The following is a 21,172-nucleotide window of genomic DNA, read 5'->3' on the forward strand; positions in this document are numbered from 1 at the left end:
GGGAAAGTCAGGGGATTACCAAAGTCATTAGGATTCATCCTATGGGGACCATGAATTTACAAAATATCATTAAAATCCACCCAATGGTTGTTGTTACCTTTCACTGAAAATACAAAGATGTCAACCTCACGGTGGGTATGGAGAGGGAAAGTAACGGGATCACCAAAGTCATTGGGGTTCATCCTCTGGGGACCACGAATATCTGTGTATGTAAATGCCATCCATCCAACAGTTCTTAACAAACCAACAAACAACAAACTCGGAGCAGACATGTTTCACATATAATATTTGCAACTGTTTTTATTTTCAAATTGACCAAGAGGGGAAAGGGGGGGGGGGGGGGGGGGGTTATAATAGCAAACATTTTGCTTAAAATTTTTGATTATTATTACATTTGACTTTGGGCGAGATAAAAGGAGCACAGTTGGAGGGCAGAATAAGGGATATACATACAGACAGTACAGGTAAGCGTAGCACCGGTTTACACTGAATACTGGTGTTTCGCTTTGTGTGTGTGAATGGGAGTATTATACGAGAACTAGGACCCTTTAGTACCAGACTGTGTACTGGAGAGGTGATCTGTGTATCTGTGTGGGGGGGGTCGCTGTGTTGTCTATGGTGTCCCATTTCAAATATCCTACACCTCGACTTTCAGCACAGTTAAAACTTCTTTTCCAACTAGAAAATTATTGTTGCAAAAACAGAAATTTCGTAATTGGTGAAACATTGAGGAGGCTTTTACAAAACAAAGCCTGTAAATAAGATTGCATGTCATGTACGTGGATCCTTGTAGTGAAAAACATGATTTTCTTTTAACCCCTCGGTTTCCTTCATCACAAAGCCTGTCAAACGTCCTCCATAATCAACAGTTACAACATCCATTTGTCTCTTTAAAACACCTTTACATTCTTTGGGCTGGGTATCAGTGACACAAACTCTAAACACTTCATCATTACCCTTCAGCGTGATGCCTGAAACACAAACTAGTCTATAGAGGGTCTACATTTGTTATGTGAAGCGTGGAAGACCTGGTTCAAACAGTCGGACCCTCTCTGTGAATCCTGTCTTCTATTCCTCATTTGTGGACAAAGTCAATAAGAGCATTGTCCCCGCTCAGTCGCCAACCTAAATGAAAAAGGTCTCTCAGAACTCAGGGTTACCGCTTGAGACCGGTCTGATGTAGTAGTTGTCGTGATAAGTGTCTGTCGAGCAGTCTGCCATCGTAAAACAATCACGCTGCCCGTCTTCTTTATAGCCTGAATGGTGACCAATGCTCTGCATTGCCTAACATCCATTCTTTTTCCAGTCACACGTCTGTTTCCATATGAAAATATAACAGGTTACAGTGACAGTAATCATGCATACTCTCTCTCTCTCTCTCTCGCTCTCTCTCTCTCTCACACACACACACAAACATGTATTCAAGTTGAGCTGTCCCACACACACGGGCTTGCAGAATACTGAGCCCCACCGAAGAGGAAGTTTCTTGAATATTACAATTATTCTCTTTGTACTGCAACGCAAGAACTGATTGGCTATCGCCAGGGGAAACCAATACTGCCCCCCCCAGAGAGATACGAGAAGTAGGAGACGCTATATATATATATATATATTCACAAACACGCAGTCTTAATTACACTCTTGAGACAAAACAACACATTCGCCAACCATTACGCTTCCTCCGATCCAAGGCGTTTCTGTTTGATATGGCTTACGACTGTAGAATGGCTGAGCCCAATTTCCATCAGCGTCATTTGAAATGGATTTGGGCCCAGCCCAGGTTTTAACCAGAGACGAGTGAACTGAACTGCATGAGGGTTTCTGAGGCCTAGGAAGAGATAGAAGGATTAAAAACACCGATAATACAAAAAGACCACGAGGCAGTGAGCAGAAGTGCAGGTTTGCTGGTCCAATGAATCTATTCCAATCTGGGTGAATCGCTGAAAAAATACTTTTTTCTATATTTCTACTCCATGGTATCTTGGCCTTCCCTCGCTTTACAAGATAACAGGAAGGCTCGCAGAGATCTGGGTCAAATCTGATTGAGTCACCACACCCTTCACACACTTCTTCCTCCTGGTCTTCGCTGCATCACTGTCTAATCCTTCTTGGTCTGGTTCCAGACTGAGGCAGAAGCAAAAAAAACTTTCCACATTCCTGAGAATACAAGTACCATCCAGCGACTTCAAACCCTTACCAAGTCAAATATTGTAAGACACAAGGGGAAAGCGCACGCGCGCACACACACCCGCGCACACACACCCGCGCACACACACCCACACACACACTAACCGCAGACACTCTCATGCCCACTCATGCACACAAAGATTGTATTCCCAAAAAACACGCTAGCTCACAGAGTCACACCACGGATTACAGACAACAAGGTCTGGACAGTGATTTACTGTACACCACCACATCAAGTGCTAAAGTTTCAGGAGGTTGAGGATATACTGTTTGTTACTTATAGGGCTCTCTGACTGTTAAAAAATAATCCCTACTATATACACACGCGTTAACTTTAATAGGGGTAATATCTTGTTGGAAAATATATATACGCCTTTGAATAGTCTGCTCGAAATGAAATAAAACGAGAAGATAACCGACTATGTTATTGGCACTTGGAATCACTTAACCCGTTAGACGTACAGTGATCACTCTGCAAGGAATTCAGTTAAACTGTGATCTAGTTTCTTGCCAAACATAATTTGTTACAAAGTTAAAAAGAGCCATTTTTGTCTCAGACACAGTGTTCAAAAACACAACTTCCACAAGAAAACCCCAGCCCAAGCAAACTGAGCGAGCCTTAAAGCCTTATTCTGGACTGTTGTTTTAGGGAAGGTGGGGGGTGGGGGTGGGGGAGAGACGACTGAGAGCACATCATCGCTCCATCTTTGACCAGAAAACACTTGAACAAAGTAAAAATTCATTTCTCAAAAGCGACAAATAAAAGCTTACACAGTTATTCTTTCCATGCAATCATATAAAATACTACATTTCTGTTTCCTGTTAGGCTATATTGTATATTTACAAGGTTTTTTTTTGTATCATACAGTAAATCTGTACAAGGTCAGTCCACTTTGACACACCTTCAAAAAAATAATAAAAATAAAGTCTGTTGTTACCGGTTTTCCCCAGAGACCGGAGCTCCCTCACAGCACCTCCTCTGGTGAAGGAAAGGGGGATTTTAATCCATCCTGTTGCCACGGTGACAATCGAGTTCCTTGTGGACTCGCAGGCTTTCCTCTTTCCTCTGATTCCTTTCCTTCAGTCCTTCAGACAGAGGACAGGAGGGCAACGATTTTATTTTGGGGGGGGGGGGGGGGGGTTTGTGACGGTCACGCGACCAAAACAGCTGTATGCAGGGATCTCTTAACGTTCCCGGTGTTCTCTCAGTGAACCAGCTCACTGAGGTCGGCTGCTGACGCTGTCGGTCCTGTGCGATGACGGAGCTTTCTGCTGTTTCTGGGGCTGCGGTTTCAGTTGCTGCTGGTGCCTCTGGTGGTGAGATTGTTGCTGTTGTTGTCGTTGCTGCTGTTGCTGTTGTTGTTGTTGTTGCTGCTGCTGCTGCTGCTGTTGTTGTTGTTGTTGTTGTTGCTGCTGTGTTGCCTGCGTGAATGTGCCCTGTTGTTGGAGTGGGAAAGCTGCCTGCAGGATGAGCTGTGTAGACTGGTTGCTATGGAGAAGATGAGTGCCCTGACAAGAAATACAGTGCAGGAGCATTACAAATTGAAGCAGTTCTTAAATAAAATACATCTTTCCTATCTCACACACTCTGAAAGTAAAGTGAGTGAACATCTTAAAGCTTGAATCATTGTAGTATGTCATGTCACTCATTACTTAAAGACAACAACACCTTAAACCAAAATAAAACTTGATATTGTCATGGTGTCTGTTCCTAGTTGCTGCCCTCTACTGATACCTGTAGGAATTGCTGTTGCTGCTGCTGCCCCTGCTGGCCGCCCTGAGCCACTACAGCCGTCTGGCTTGGGCCGTCGGGCTGACTTTGGGGCGGTTGGGCTGGTTGCAGAGTCAGAGTCTGGGTTTGCCCTCCCTGCTGAATACACACAGGAGTTAACACGGAACAACAAAGGGACGTAGTCATATCAGTGAATCGTACAGGACACCTTGTTTGGAATATTGTCGGTCATTTGCTGCTTCAAGAGAGGTTTAAATAGCATCACCTCAACTTATGATCTCTCGCAATGGATTCTCTACGGAACTAACTCTTACAGATGTGTTTGGACTTGACAGACAAATGAAGAAGGATGTCTACTGTATAAACTAATGTAACGACAACACTGCACGGGAATCTACAAGTCTTTGGATCCTGTTAGTCCTTTGAGTCATCTATAGGCTTCAAGGAGATGACAAATGTTAAACAACTTCAAACAACAACTTTTTCTGGTATCAGACACAGTTCCATTAGACGCTGTGTGACTCGTACCTGTTGCCCGCCAAAGGGGTTGTACGCAGTGACCACCTGTCCCATGAACATGGAGGTGGGCACCATGACCGCTCCACACGCCATTGGAGCGGTCACAAGCTTGGTCACCAGCTGCTGCCCTGCTGGGAACCTGGAGAGGGTGAAATGGAGAAAAGGGACACGTGAATGACATTGTATGTACATATACGCCTGCAGAGACTTGTGAGAGTCGGGGGTAGTTTGAGGTTCAGGTTTGGTCGTCGTCTACCTACCGGATCTGTCGATCCTGCGTGAAGGTGGCCACTGCGGTGCCTTGCTGCGTGTTGGTCTGCGGCAGGCTGGTGCTGATCTGCAGCACGTTGGGCTGCCCTGGCTGGGCGATCATCATGGTGTTGTACAGCGGTGCAGATACTGAGCCCTGGGTCTGGGGCTGAGCCTGAGGGGGCTGCTGGGGCTGACGCTGGGGCTGCAGAGTGGTAATGTGGGGAAGGAGGGAGGGACATGATATGAATTCCTTTGAAACACAGAGCAAACACACTAAGGGTCTTTTTTGGTTCACTTTCATTATTTTAGCCACTTCACTACTTGAAAAAGTATGTTTGCTTTTGATACACAAACATCAATTGCAGAGTGTGGACGGCGTTTCTAACCAAGGTAAACATTATGGTGTGTGTTACAGCACTCCACCGTCGCAGAGTTTCCTGTGAAGTCTAACACTAACAGCGTGCTCTGTGGCTCTTCCTGTCTTCTGAATGAGATGTAAACACTGAAAGTTCACACAAGCTCAGTGTTCTCACAGGACCCCAAGTATTGGGTACATGACTCATGTTTGACCTGTTCCTTTAAAGGTTACAGATACCGCGAGTTTGATCCGAGATTAAAAGAACAAACTTCTTTGTTTGATATCTGTGTCCTCCTACCTGTGCGAGGGCGTTGGTCTGCTGCTGCTGCAGGTTCTGCTGGGGGGGCGGAGCCTGCTGCTGGATGGTGAGCTGCTGAGCTCCTGAATGGACGGGGTTAATTGTCGTTTGCTGGACCTGACTCGTCAAAGCAGTGGCTTGTTGGACCGAGCCCACCTGGGGGAGCTGCACGGTCATCGCTCCGCCTTGCTGCTGCAGCAACATCTGTCGGGATGGAAACACCAAAAACATCAGGCCTCAGTGGTGTGTGTGTGTCTAGGTCTGCACTGCATGCACTCGTTTCTGTACATTTACTTGCCTAATCTGTGCGTATTATTACAACAGAATAGAATAATTCAATGTGGGTAAATTGTCTTAACAGGGTACACGCGGGTGTCCTCTGAATAGAGCAAAAACCATCCACAATGCATGATTCTCACTCTGATCTAGGTCAGGCACAGCCAGGTGGAACGCAACAGGAAAAGACAACGCGCACCACATCTGCTGATCTTTTAAAAAAAGAGAGGTTGCGTGCTACTTTTATTCAAATAACCAACTGTCTAAATTTGGACGAAAACATCACGGGGAGAAACCTGAATGCAGCTGAAATTGATTTTCAAAAAGGGGAAGTATGCAACTGTTCCGTGAGTAAAATGAACCCCTTTCAGTAAACTGAAGTAGCTCTCTGCTTTATTGTTTGAATACATAATTAGTTTCCTTTTGCTGTAAAAGGTTACAGCACAGCAAAGTAAGACTGATGAGCAAACTCAATCTAAATGTGACGCCTCTATTTGCAGAAAAAGGCTACCGGTACATTTCGAATTATGGCAGCTCAATTATGGCAAAACTCATAATCACGGTCAGTATCGAGACCATGATTATTGAACAAGACGACTCATTGACTTTGGAAGAGTCATGCACTTCAAAAGGAAATGTTTAAAGTGAAATGCATCAATCGAGTGCATGACACAAGACAAACGGAATTATTTTTCAAGAAACTAAAGTTATTATAGAGATTTCATGAACTGCGCGGCACTATTTCACATTTCTAGATTGAGACGGCCACCATGTGACTGTGAGTGGGTCGACACAGACCTGTATGCCCTGCCCCTGGACTCTCTGCAGCTGGTCTTGGATGTTCCTCAGCTCGTCCTGCTGCCGCTGGATGTTGGCTTGGATCAGCCTTGTCCTCTGTTCCAGCTGATCCTTCAGATGCTGCATGGCATTCACCTGCGCCGAGAACTCCGTCACCGGCTGTGGCTGGAGAGACAAAGAACAGGCCGCTCGTGTCACTCGTGCTCATCACGAAACGCTGGCAAATGGACAAAAAGGTCCAGAGCGGAGCTGCAGCTAATAGTTATGTCATTAGGGTTTTCAGAACATAGCGATACATATAACTATATAGATTCTGAAAAACACTGTATGGATTTCTAATTAATAGTTAATCAGAATTGTTGAAAGCAAGGATTTGTGGCTCAGATTGCATAAAAAGGTAGAGCTATGATGTTGGAAGTAACAGGGACTGTGATCAATGCAAATGCAGATCCCAATGTTCTGTTTTCATAAAATATTTTACAAAAATATACCCAGATATTTATGCATATGGCAGTTTATTAGTCAAAAAAACAATATATTGGATTGTAACGCCTTTATCATAACCCTTCTTCTACTGTTTAACTATTATGTTCTATTTATTGATTTATCATTTAGCTCTACTAGTCAGAATATAGCAATGACCAACCTTTGAGAATGTGGGACCACTGAATCTAATCCTCTCAGCTCTACTACGCATCGTGATGAGATGAAATGACCCGCGTGTAGTGCCACCGTGCTCACCTGTACGTTTGTCTGTAGCTGCTGTGGTTGCTGTGGTTGCTGCTGCTGTTGTTGTTGCTGTGGTTGCTGCTGCTGTTGTTGTTGCTGTTGTTGTTGCTGCTGTTGTTGCTGTTGAGTGACCATACCTGGAGTTACACTCTGTCCTGTGGTCTGAGAGCTCATAGACTGCAAATAAACAAGTAATCAGGAGAATTATGGCAACTGAAGTGTTAGAATTTATTTTAATTACATTTGCTTAACCAAACTGCATTATGAATCAAATTCAATCTCTATTTGCCTTACTCAGGGTCACAAAAATCAGCATCCTTCAAAACAAGAAGTCTAAGAACTGTGTGTTATGTGTTGGTGTTTTGGGCCAATCGAGTCTCACCTGGCTGCTGATGGATGAGCGACGCTGTAACGTCATCTCCACGGTGGAGGCCAGGGACTGCGGAGGAGGTGTGGCCGTGTCCATGTGTAGCTTGGAGGCTGTCGCAGAGACAGAGTCATTGATTGAGTGCGAGTCATACTCTGCTGAGGATATCGTGTCATCTTACTGCGTGGCCTCCCATCCCATTAAACTCCACAACTGATGCGTCACTGACCCGTCTTCAACGTATTACGTCAGGGTAGGACTGACTAACACTATATATGTACATGCAACATGTGTGTGTGTGTGTGTCCTCACAAGTGCACGTGTTGTCAGAGGCATGCGATGAGGACTTGTGGGAACTCTGTGAGGAGGTTGAGGGTGTTCGGCTGCGTTCAAATCGCTCCAAGGCCTCCTTCAGGCTGGACGTATTCAGCTGGGACTCCGAGCCAGAGTCCTGACTCTAAAAGCAGAAGAAAAATACACTCGACAGACAATCCTTTCAATAATATGCAGCATTTTCCTGTGTGTGTTTATGTACTTCAGTAATCCCTCTGCTCTCAGCGCTCTCTCCTCTGCTGTGTGCAAAGCGTGCTGCTATCGGTGTGTTTGTTTGACCGAGCCCCACCCACACACACACACACACACACACACACACACACACACACACACACACACACACACACACACACACACACACACACACACACACACACACACACACACACACACACACACACACACACACACACACACACACACACAAAGCAGAGAGGCCACAGCGAGCGGGATGGAGTGCGTGCGCTTCGGCTGCATTCATTCAAATTCCGGCATAGCAGGACCTTCCTGCAGGGTTGTGCGGAGGTGTGGGTGTGTTTATTTGTGCTTGCTTTGTTCTCGCTAACGCCGCTCTCTCTCTCTCTTCATTTACACTCACGCTCGCTCCACCGCCAACACTCTCCGTCTTTTTTTCTCGACAGCCGTTCATCCGATCGACTTCACACTTGGCGGGCGTATTTCTCAGAGTGTGAAGTTGTTTGGATGAGCGGTGTAAAGCGGCAATACAGGATGCCGAGCAATCCAAAGAGGCATGTCCTGTACTAGGCCCTGTACTTGTACATAAGTAACAGCTATTAGACTCAGGAAGTTCTTTCATAGAAAGATATCACTGAATTAATGTTCTTTTGTGAATTCCTTTAAAAACGTTATGATTTATGAGAAATCTGTCGTTCTCATCTTGATGTAATAATCACTGATCAACAGGATTGAGATCTAATAAGAGAGCAGCAGTCAGTTTGTCGACAGTGTGAGAAATATTGACGGGCAGTAGCATCTCACTGACGGAAGTTATTGGACTGCAAATTTGGCTTTATGGTGTATGAGACAGTTTACATCAGAAACAAGTTTTTGGGCTTTATTTTGGTAAACCTTTTGACATATATAATAATATGTTGGCTGGATGAATATATTATTTTGTATGTCAACACATTGCCACTGGAGAACTTCAGCCAGTCTACGAAGAAAACTTAAATTACGCTACCAATAGTTTCATTTTGTTTCTCCGGCTTAACCAACAAATCTACAAATTCAGCCAGAATATGTTTTTTTTCACAATTTCTCCTCCATACTTGAAATATATTGCGACACCCTGAATTATTGGACTCGTGCGTTGATGAAGGCAGATGAGTTGAGAGCATTTCTCGATGTGATTTCTCACCTTATTCACCGTAAGTTCTGGGTGAGACTCCTCAATGCCCAGCTCTCTGCGCTTTTCTGCCCTCACCTCTGCATAGCTGCGTTTTAGACCAAAAAAAAGAAGGCGCATGAGAGATGAGAACATTTAGAAATGCCGTGTCACCAGTAAAATGGATCACATAAGTGCATGTGAGGAGCCGTTTACGTTCACGGAAATGTCTCGTGATCAGCACAAATAAATCTGTCGGTATGAAGGGACAGGGAGGCTGCAGTACCTGACTACTGTGTGCGTACAGACAATAAACTCGGGCCGAGAGTTCCACTGGTGATAGGTGATGTAGTAGTGCGTCTGAAGCCAGATCCACTGTTGACCTTTAGTCAGGAAACGATAGTAACAGGACTTTCCTTTACCGTACTGCATCACTGAACACGAGAGGGAGACGGAGTGGTTAGAGGCTAACGAGCAGAGGAAGGCTTTCACAACACAAAATGAACGTGTGTTAAACAGGAGCCCTCACAGTGCTCGTGACACTTGGCCAGTGTCTCCAGGTCGTCCACATGGTAATAGTCGTACCCTGATGTTCCCAGAACCTCGAAAGGCAGGTAGCCTATGATTGGCGGAGCTCTGAAAAAGGAGAGATGGCGTCCTTAATGAAATCGGAAAGGACAAAGTGACCACGACTAACTGGGTGCTCTTAGCTTTCAGTGAAGTGTCTGCAAATAGGACAAACATGACGCGGCTCAAAAGTACATATCACAAAGAAATAAATATTATCTAAATGCAAAGGGTTATGCTTCAAGAGACGTGCTTCATATGACCTTTTGCCTACGCGGGAAGAGTGCGACCACCCGAACACGCCTTCTGACGGCATACACTTGCAGCTTAAAAAGCAATGCACGTTGAAATGTGTGCGTTGGTGTGTTTACCTATGGTCTAAGAAGAGGAACTTCCATTCTAGACTGTGCCTCGAGGTGAATTCTTCATTGGGCTCCTCTACTGTACACATCTCCTGTGAACATAAAAACAACGGCAGAGAGAAGGTATTTCAGATTAAAATGATTCATTGACGGCTCAGTGTGAATGATGTTTGTATGTATGCCACAGAGTGTGTGTGCCTCTACCTTGATAAACTGAGGTTTGGCCAGCCGAACAGTGGCTACGAAGTACACCTGGTCGTCGAATGCGGGTTGTAGCGACCGCTGTAACACCCCTGCTAGACCATTCCTCGCCGCGTTGGGAACTGCGCAACACAGAGCAGCCGTTGAAGAGGTTGTTTACTCCCTCAGTCAAACTGGCTTTACACACATGTTTCTGTGCTGACTGCTATTTAAGAGTCATACCGTTATTGAGGGACTTGAAGTTGCCAATGAACTTTACATATTCGTAGACAGGCGGTTCTTTGGGGTCGATGGTCCCTCGCAGCATATGGCAGCAGAACTCCATGTGGTTCTTGTCTGGAAAAAAAATTATAACAATAATACAGTTAGCTCAGAAGGCAAAAATATGTGTAAAAGACAATAGTTTTTTTCCCAGTAAACGCATTGTTCAAAATGTGTTTCATGTTTCATGGTGCTGGAAGGATATCAAGACAAAACTAAAAATCATGTCAAAAATTCAGACTTTTTTTCAGACTTTTTGGGTTCAAATGAAGAAAATGACCTGTCTGAGAAGATTATGATTTTTCTATATCCACCAAGTTGCTTCATTACAGACAGGACAGGATTCATGCTAAACAAAATGAGTTAGAGAGTTGTGAAAACTTTACATTATCTTCAGTTGTTTATTTTATTCAAAATATATTCAGTGATTTACTACAGTCAAACGGATGCTACATGGATTTCTACTTTGTTTCATTTTATTTCTGTATCATTTTCTTTGGATGTTAAGGCCCAAACAGACATTGATGATGATAGTGAAGTACGTAAGTCAGTGTTAAACTGATTGACATTGTCCGATTAACCATCAAACACAGAACAGTGCAGTATCACTGGATAATGTTGGAAACCAGCAGCAGGTGTAATGTGCTTCGGGGTGGTACTGACTCTTCAGGTAGTCGGAGCTAAGGTTCTCGTGGTCGGTGGGGTGCGTGGACAGAGCCTTGTACACCTCGGAGTGTTCTCCAAGTGGCAGGAGGTTTAACAGGTTGTGGTCCACCAGGTCCGTCTGAGGAACACAGCACATACATGAGAACACGCACAGAAATCTGAAGAACAGTTAACACCCATAGATCATCCCAGCATGTTCCATCTGAACGACTCACACAGAAGAAATCCACTTAAAGCTTGTTCTACCATACAGAGGACGACTAATACATGGCAGGTAAAAGGAAAAACCAGTGTTACTCACCGGTAAGTGTTCAAGTAGTGAGGTGACACTCTCGGAGACGTAGAGGATGTTCCCGTCAGTCATTATTGCTAAAAAGAACCCATCCAGAGCCTGACAATGCAAGACAAGATCAAGTAAAAGGCTGTCATCAATTCGTCTGTTGTTGAAGATCAGCAAAAATAAACAATGCGTCAAATACCGCCGCGTTTACACTTTTAGAAATAAAATCCTGTGTCACCCATTAGTTCATGGACTGCCGTTCTGAAGCCTACAGTTTGGCATTTTGGCCGTAGCCATCTTGTTTTTTTTTGCAACCAAAGGTGACAAAAGAGGGTGGAGCGAAGTACAATTAAACGCTGACTAAGACAATTTTAGGCGACCAAAACGTTTACAATTAACTTTCTGGTAGGGACCTGTCGATTACAAGGTAGCCCCGCCCTAAAGCATACTCAGCTTTATGGTCTATTTGACTCTAAATGGACCATAACTTACTAAATGAACATCATGCTGTACTGAAGAAGACTTGAAACTACAGACTCAGATCATAAACTCATGTTTACAATGTTCACTGAGGTAATAAATCAAGTGAGAAGTAGAGTAATTTTCTCATGACTTCTATAGAATCAGACTTCTTTTTGAAACCAGAGGAGTCGCCCCCTGAAGGCCACTTTTCAGAATGCAGCTTTAAGGCACTTTTGCATTAGCTTCACTTTTCAGAATGCCTGAGAAAAAACTGCCACGAGAGTAAAACAACAGCGGATATAACCTAACGGACAGGATTACAGTACAACACGTGTGATGTCTGACCTCCAGCATGAGCTGGGTGAACTCCTCATTGCTAAGAAATGGAGGCTTCCAATCCTGCCTGATCTCACTCGACTCCGACTGGGCTGCGATCTCTGGGGGAGGAAACGGAAGGCAAATGGGAATTTTATGAAGAAAAATCCTGTTTTTCAAGAAAATAAATCAAGTGAAGAAAACACAACGGGACATAAAGGAATGCATTGATAGCAAAGGGCTCAGAGTGAAAACAAGGCACTTAAACAGAGCAAGCGATAACACAGTGCAACGGTGAAGTAGCAGCCGAGTTAATTACCATGCACAGCAATGATAAGAGCTAGGATTAACAAGAAGTAGTAACACATGCCTAGCAGTTAATTATTTCATCATAAAGGAATCACAGTATTAATGATTATGAGCGGAAGCTGAGTAGAGGGTGGAGGTGTAAAGCAGCTAATCCTTAAAGTAGGACACAATTATTATTCATAACACATTAAGTCACTACACAGTTAAAAAGGTAAAAAATAATGAAAGAGTCATTTACACTTTACAGGTACAGTACCCACGTCTCATAAAAAGCGTAATAAGCTCTAGTAATGAGAGTAAACAAGCACAGACGGACAGAGTACACAAGAACAGCTAAATATAGAACAAGACGTGTCCACCCTGGGAGGTGCCCTGACCTTTGTGTTTACACAGGAAGTCAATGCTTTTCTGCAGGATGGTGGACTTGTCCATCTTCCTGGTATTGCCCGGCAACATCGTGCCGAGTTCCTTGATGAGGACATTGAACTGGTCTCTCCGTTTCTTCTCAGACTTGTTTCGGGACACGCTGAAATCAAAACCACGGTTAGAAATTGAACTCTTAATGTCATGCAGCCAACGTTTCTTTTGGGACAAACATTTCCAAGAGACTTTTGGTTTTGATTTTGATCCTGAAAATAGACAAACGTAACCTCTTTGTCATGTGACCCTATAATGTTTCAAGTTAAGACGGTGCATGGCTGCAGTGTCCCGCATGCCATAAAGTCGGTTTATGCTTTAAATGTGTTTGAGATGCTGGTTGAGTGTAGGTCTATATGATGTTTAATCATCACTCCAGCATCTTCATCTTTATATCTGGCTTACCGTTTCGCTTTGTCCTTCTCATCTTCTTCCATCAACCCATCAAAGATGCTACAATCATCCCTACGGGAGGAGAAAAAAGTATTTGCAGCTTATCCCGCCTCACTTCGTTTTTTTTCCTGTGTACGCATGTTTGTTGGCAGCTTGAAAGCAGATCTGTATTGTTAATAATAGCGACTGACGGATGCCGGTTAATGAGAGGATTCCTACATGCCAGGAGCGGCTCTATTTTTGGGTCACACAAAAAAAAAAGAGAGAGAGTAAGAGAGGGGGGGAGAGAGAGAGAGAGGGGAATGTGTTGTGCTTGCCAAGAAGAAGTGCATTTGTGAAACGGGCGTATTCTTGCCTCCATTTCAATCAATATGGGTCAATACGAATACTTTCATTTTTACTGACGGCTGATATCTGGAGCAGTTATTTAATATCTTTACGTTTTTTATCGTGGCACTTCCTGATAACAATAACCATAATTATTTTTTCAGCTTGTGAGTCTGTATGTGTCATTATGGCAGAATGTGTCCTACCGACCGCAGAATTGGGAATGAGTACTTTGCCGGGTGTTTTTATTTCTGTCTGTCTGTAGACCGATTTAGTCAACGTGATGGCGTGACAACCGCACAAGACACATTTACACAATTTTACAGGTGTTGTTGTTGAGATCAAAATGAAGGCCTTTGAAGATGGGTGTGGGACTAAGGGGGAAGGGCCCATTGGGTCCGATTTAGCGTTGCGGCTGGTGTGATCCCACCGCAACGTGGTCTTCAGTTCATTCATCATTATAGTTATCGTTATTATTATCCTAATAAATCAGAGGCATTTCATGAATGAACACTGACACCATTATGGGTTTAATGTTTTTGAAACAACGTGCTTATACTAAACACATGTATAGTGTGTATGAATGTCATGAATGATACATAGACATATGGTGTGTGTGTGTGTGTTGCGGCATACCCGATGCTTGATGTCATGGTGGCTGCTGATCAGGGCTGTGGCTGCAGTGATTTGCTCTTTAGGCGTGAGGTAGGCATTTGGAAGACAAACTGCAGAGACAGAAAAAAACGGTGTTGTATCAGCTTAGGTGCCCGTTATGGTTTACACATATTGCAATTCAGTGGACTGAAAACACGACTGACTGTTTTGGCACACAGCGTACTGCAGCTATGCAAATAGGCCGAGCTTAAATGACTGTATCAACTTGATAAAAGTCCTTTCTGAAAGAAACAAAAAAACAAGCATGTTCAATGTATTTAATGTCTTTCTCCAACACACATCACAAGTATCAGCATTCCCATGGGGTTCAGATAGCTGGCTTACTATGGGCAGTTATTTTATACCTTAATATACAACAAACTATATTTGTAGTCCATGTTGCACGACCAAATGTAATTGTGTGTGTGTGTGTGTGTGTGTGTCTGTGTGAGGACTTCTCACCCCAATGCAGCATATGCACGCGGTCAGTTTATGTCTGTTCTCAGGGGTTGTAGAAAGGGTTTGGGGTCAAAGGTGACTCTAAAAGTCAAAACGTCCGTTGAAGTCATTGGGTCACGAGAGGGCAACAGAGCACAGGAACGACATGGTGACCAACCAAACCTGCAGGAGCAATCATAACACAGAATAGGGGTTAGTCGGTTAATTTGAGGGTTTTGTAACCAATTTCTATGTGTCATTGAGCATATGTTCAATTGGACCCTGCAGAAAAAGTGTACGGTTGCTTCCAATTAATACTGTCTGACTTTCTAAACAACTCACTTATAAACTAACTTGTAAATAACGAATGAAGCCGATTTTATGCAGCAAAGACCGTCTTGAGATTCCAGTTATTGCAGCACAAAGTCTTTAAAGTGCAAATAGCGAACACCAGCGTGGCGAGGAAACCCTGCTATAACTCAGTTATTATGCTTACATTATGAGTGCTTCAGAAACTCGTTTGAAGCACAATGACCCAGTTATGAAAAATATGGTGATACGGTTATATTCAACTCACTTTCTGGAATGTCTCTTTGCAGGCAGAACTAGTTGTTTTAGATCTTATCCTTCCAGGCACTGACAAACCTTCATGAGTGAGCCACACCGCTCCTGTAACACAAAGAACCCACGCTCATTCACAAACATATCAGGGGGGGGGGGGGAATGCAAATTCTAGAGTACACAAAGACAGAACATGGTAGCTGCTATAAAACAGGAAATTAGCCACCTGACAAAGTGTATCCGACCAGCAACCCAAAACGTAACAGATATTCATACCACTATACGATTAGAGCTGCTACTGGTCATTATTCTCATTGTCAGTTTATCTGCCAATTATTGTTTTGATTTACTCATTAATCATTTAGTCACAAAACAATGGTTGTCACAATTTCCTAAACCTCAAGGTCAAGATAGGGCCTGACCGAAAAGTCAAAGATATTCAGTTTATGTTGAAATAAAACACAGAAGATCAACAGACTCTAGAAGCTGGATCCCATTAATTACTAATGAGAATAAGTGAAAAATGATCATCACACTTTCCAACAGCCCAAAGAGGCATCTTCAAAGTGCCTGTTATGACCGACCCACAGTCTACAACTTAAATACATACATACATACCACATAAGATAAAACAAAAATTGCAGCAAACCCTGTCAATTAATCAAACATCTGTTTATGTGATGTCTAAATTAACAGTCTGACAATGAAGTTCCCAAACATATCAAGCAGAGACAACACCAATCGGACACTATATGTGACCCAATAATCTTATAAGAGGGTTTTACTGTAAGATATCACAGTACAGTACCTGTCACATCTATGAATAACATTAGCGCCCCGCTAGATTATTTATAGCTCTGATTTTAGTGGGAGATTATGGTGAGATTTAGTCATTTTGTTAAACCATCTTAATGGCTCCATGCACTGTCCTGACCTACAGTCTTGTATTCCTGATGGCCAATAAGTGGAGCCTCATTAGACTGAGCTTCTTCATTGGACGATCCTGCCCACTGTACATCATGGTCAATGAATAAACGCTGATATTAGCGACACGGTCCTCGTACTGCAGTCGACCAAAACATCCATTAGCTATCACACATGCAAAGTAATACATTTCAATATACCTTTTGGTACCACAGGTGTTCGTTATACACGCGAGAGCAACCCATATAGCTAGCTAGCAGGCTAACGAAGCTTGCTACCGAAAACTGTCCATTTAACCCAGAGATTGAATGCACCTACTGACCCAGTTTCTCCCGCTACGCTCGCGAACGCTGCATGACACAGATATGACAGGTAGAGCGCCTCGCGTCTGTGTAATAAACGGGAGGAATGATAGCCTCTATCATTGCAAAGCTGGCCCCAAGCTGTCACGCAACAACTGACATTGAGGACAAAATAATCTCTACAAATGTTACTGTTGTTCCTCAAACGCCACGAGAAAACGGAGCCTAAACGTCCGCGCGGGGAAAAATCCTCTTCAAAGCCGAGAAAAACATGAATGTCGGTCGCGGAGAAATGCCTAAAACCAGCGATGGTGGAAACATTTTCGCGGCAGATGTATGTACACAAACACACACGGCACACACTTACACACACACTGGCAGGGATACGCGCGCGCGCTAGCCCACGCGTACACATAGACACAGGCTGCTCTGAATGTGGGTCACTGGGCCTTGCTCTCCCTCGAGCGTGCGGAAACAGTCCCGAAGCCTCCTCTGCAGTCCGACTGCCTCCGCACGCTACATAAAAAACCACAACGGCCGTGCTATTTCACAATCGGCGACCACCGCTGGCTTTGAGTGTGCATTAAGAAACCCTTACCTTCTCGTGTGATCGACGGCAGCCTCCGTGTTTTGCTTACTTGAACGTTGCATCGAGTCGGTGGGGGCCAGGAGGACTCCGGGGTTGGGGAGAAAAACAGGAGGCCTACTTCATATTACGAAGTACAGTCATGCGCAATAGCGTCAGTAGGGCGCACTATTTTGCAAGTACAGTAGCCGCAAAGCTGAGGGGATCGCTGGGTGATCTTCAGAGGGGAAATGACTCGGCGTGTTTTTGTGGCTTTTCCCAGCGACTCATCCTAATTGTTCACATGACAGAGATTAAAAGGACACGGTAGCGATTCTGCGTCGCGACTTGCAAATGAATGCACTTAAAATCGAGAATGACGGACACTATACCGGATATATCATTTGAATTAGTCTTGGCATAATATTTAGACTTAAATGCTTTAAATGTATCCCTGTTTAGAGTTACATGACGGTGCATAATGAACACCAGCATGTTAAACACCGCTGCACACACTGGGTGAGAGTGAATGGATTGTGAATGTGACATTGGACGGTCACCAGTAGGGTGCAGCGCAGGGTGGGGATGGCCCTGCCTGATGGCATGGGGTTTCCCCTTTTTATCGACATCCAATCATAAGCTCTCCATGCCGTGACGTTGTAACTGTACTGTGTCGAGGTTCCCCCTAAATTCAGATTATTGGGCATTTTGACCATAAACCTTTTTTATATATTTTTATTTTTGAGGCATAAGTGGGATTGGAGGTTCGTTTTACGAAAGATCATGTCCTTTTTATTGTGACATTTTTATTGGCATGACATAAAATGGCACACAAAAGCAACTGCATTATGTGTCAAAATGCAGTTTACAACTCGTTTCTGGGTGAATACAACATTCATAATCAAGGTAACAGTAGAGAAAAGAGATGACAGAGGAGTCTGGTCATGTGGCCTGCAAACGGTGCAGTGATGGCTGCATACTGTATTGTTCACTGGACGAGAGAATACAGAAAATAAACAAGATACTCTCTCACTGTTGCGGAATCAAAGCTCTCCTGTCAGGATTACACCACTGTTAAGTATCAAAACCCGCAGTTTAAACTGCTTTATAATACATTTACCCATATTCAAATCCTCAAGGTTAAAAAGAGATCTATCATAATCCAGATTTTGAAACGAATACCAAAACAAGAGCTTAGTTGTTGCCCAAGACATTATGTTTAATTGACCTGGATATTGCCATGTTTCCTATGACAGTTCCGCTGCATGAGTAGGTTTTGGCTGTGTCATCCTCCTATCAGTGCAGCACTAAATGCATGAGGTCATTATCAGCTCTAACAAACAACTGTTGGAAAAGTATCCATCAAAGTGTGCGCGTGTGTGTGTGCGCGTGTGTGTGCATGTGTGTGTGTGTGTAAATCCAGTTCTGCAGCCCCTTTGTTTGTGTGCAATCTCAACTTTTCTTCACCCAGAGAAGTGTGTTGACGTGCAGGGAGGTGCAGGGATAATACGAAAGGCATTGTCAGGAGTTTGGCAATATAAAGGGGAACGTGATCTCGTACATCACATGATGAGGCACGCTGCTGACGCTCAGGTGTGGCCCCTGCTATATTAAGCCTTAGACCCCCCTCTGGCAAATATTTCCGGACCCCATGTTTATCCCCAGAGAGGGGAAATTGTCATTTTCTCAGCAGTGATAAAATCTCTTAGCGACCACTCAAAGCGTTTTACAGCACAAGTCAGCATTCACACAGTCATACACTGATGGCATAGGCCACCATACGAGGTGCCACCATGTTCCTCAGGAGCAATAAACATCCAATTGGGTTCAGGATCTTTTTCCTGAATAAATGAAGTATTTTAGCTTTTGGTTGAAGAAAGGTGGGATATGCATTTGGAGTCCTTTGCTCCTATTTATAAAGAGTAATATATAAATTATATATATTGTTCTAGGCTTTTTCACAACCATCTTCACTCCAAGGCAAGGCTAAATGTTTTGGCATGTTGAAACATCATGATAGTGCTTTTTTATTTGTATACGCCTGTTTTCCTGTGGGACTAATTTTGCGTCCAGAAATGGCTCCTCGAATTAGATCATTTGATCATCTTTTAGTGACCATAAACTGCCCACCCTTGTTTTTTAACACAGAAACACTGGAGCACAGGTCACCTCCCTGATCAACTCCCTGTTTTGTTTACTTATATAATAAGTTATATAAGTTATATAAGTTTTATATAATAAAAGAACATCAACACCTATAAGTTGAGGGGATTTAATTAAAATACATTTGTAGGATAAAGACATTTTCATTTTTGCAAAAACCCTACAGTGTGCTTTGGATTGTTTTTTGAAGAGGACTTGCAATTTATATTTTGAGACCATATTTCACCCAATGAGCCCTTCACATGATGAAAAAAGCCCAGTACACCTGAAATCCAAAGAGCAGCTGATTACCACAAAGACCCGGCAGCGCTTATACTCCATTTGGCCTGTTGTAACACAGTGCAAGCAAGCTATTTGGTGTTATTCAATTCAATTTAATTTATTTTGTATATCACAAATCACAAATTGGCCTCAGAGGGCATTATAATATGTACAGCTACGACATCCTATGTCGCGGGACCCTCACATCGGTACAGGAAAAAGTGATAGATTAGTTATAAACAATGCATCAAAACATCCGTGTAACTCAAAGACCAAAACCTTAAATACTAAAAGTGTTTCAAATGCAAAAGGCCAGAATGAAAAACAGTTCAGGTAAAATGTCTGCAACAATTATACGAAGCAAACTTTAATCCATCTTTTTTTTAAATATCAAATGACATTCATAATATTACAATAGTATCACAAAAATTGCAAACTTTATCATCCAGAATCTATTTTATGAAAACAGCGTTCACACACTTTTTTTTCTAAATTCCAGCTTTAGGCTTGTGCATTGAACAAAAAGTGTTTTCATTAGCTCTCTTCTATCTTCCTCAGTGTAGTGCCAGCCTCATTAATTCTCTCCTCCTGCATGCTCTCATTCAACCTCTGACCCTTCTCACAATTTTTCTTTCTCTTTTTTTTCCAACGATCTTCTCTCTGTGAACTCGAGCTGCCCCTGCTCTTTTCCTCTTTTTCTCAGTCATCATTTTCAGCTCTTTTAGGGTTATTCTTTTCTCGGATTAGTCCTTATCCCCCCCCCCTTCCTTCTCCTTTATATATCATCTTCTCACCTTTCCTTGGCTCAGCAGCCCTTCCTGCATAAATCTATGTTATTCATTCCTTAATTCATCTCCACAACCTGATCTTTTTTTTTTTCCACATTCACCTTTCATTCCATTTTCCCGGTTATATTGTCTTATTCCTCCGCGCATCCTTCATGTCTTCCCTCCTTTCCTGCTTCCTTTTTAATACTTCATAGCCTCTTCTTTTTTTCCCAGCAGCTTCTTCTTCTTTTCCTCCTTCCCCATGCTTCGGTCGCTTCATCCCATCCCACCAGTGCTTCACGCGGATCTGCTCCTCATCCTCGCTGTTGGGTCCTTTTGACTTTACTCCTAAACCTTGAACACACCTCCTCTTAGTCCTCGCGCCCCCCTTTTTCCAGACTCCTCCCATAGAGCCACAGGTAACACTATTAACATATATTGCTATACGTTTGTATCTTCCATACTGCATGTCCCAACATAAGCCAGGGATAATGGGAATGCTTCGTGATAAATACTTTCTTACAAATACAGATTTAGACGCATTGAAAGTGTTTCCATTTAATTCCAATGGAAAAACCCCACAGCCTCAATTATTGTGCTATCCATCATATACATTACAAAAAGCCACTCCCTGGGTTTACCTCCCATATTATTGTACAATTACAAACCCTTTCAATTGACGTTTGAAGTTCATGATAAGTATAAGTACAATAAAACCCCATGTGTTATTCATGAGATTCAACACTTGTATGTTTCCTGTCCTCCATACTTCCTGCCCCTGCG

At 43.2% G+C, this 21,172-nt stretch overlaps 1 protein-coding gene across 3 annotated transcripts; it reads right to left on the bottom strand.

Annotated features, from left to right (window-relative positions):
• Positions 1-288: 288 nt before the first annotated feature.
• On the bottom strand, positions 289-17,304 carry clockb (clock circadian regulator b). 3 transcript variants are annotated; one of them, XM_079278903.1, is made up of 24 exons: positions 17,232-17,304; positions 15,424-15,515; positions 14,871-15,029; positions 14,391-14,479; positions 13,440-13,499; positions 12,995-13,143; positions 12,339-12,430; positions 11,553-11,642; positions 11,249-11,369; positions 10,547-10,660; positions 10,328-10,446; positions 10,133-10,215; positions 9,724-9,830; positions 9,481-9,628; positions 9,228-9,303; positions 7,829-7,973; positions 7,532-7,629; positions 7,162-7,326; positions 6,421-6,585; positions 5,347-5,550; positions 4,699-4,892; positions 4,448-4,577; positions 3,923-4,054; positions 289-3,696 (listed from the first exon to the last, which is right to left on the bottom strand). In XM_079278903.1, exons 4-24 carry the CDS (start codon positions 14,405-14,407, stop codon positions 3,406-3,408), a joined length of 2,700 nt encoding a protein of 899 aa, XP_079135029.1. In that variant the 5' UTR covers positions 14,408-14,479; positions 14,871-15,029; positions 15,424-15,515; positions 17,232-17,304; the 3' UTR covers positions 289-3,405. The 3 variants fall into 3 exon arrangements, with proteins under 3 accessions (XP_079135029.1, XP_079135027.1, XP_079135028.1); XM_079278901.1 differs by having other exon boundaries at positions 3,923-4,057; XM_079278902.1 differs by lacking the exon at positions 17,232-17,304 and adding an exon at positions 17,001-17,115 and having other exon boundaries at positions 3,923-4,057.
• Positions 17,305-21,172: the final 3,868 nt, after the last annotated feature.

This window comes from Melanostigma gelatinosum (genome assembly GCF_949748355.1).
Source record: "Melanostigma gelatinosum genome assembly, chromosome: 11".
Lineage (NCBI taxonomy): Eukaryota > Metazoa > Chordata > Actinopteri > Perciformes > Zoarcidae > Melanostigma > Melanostigma gelatinosum.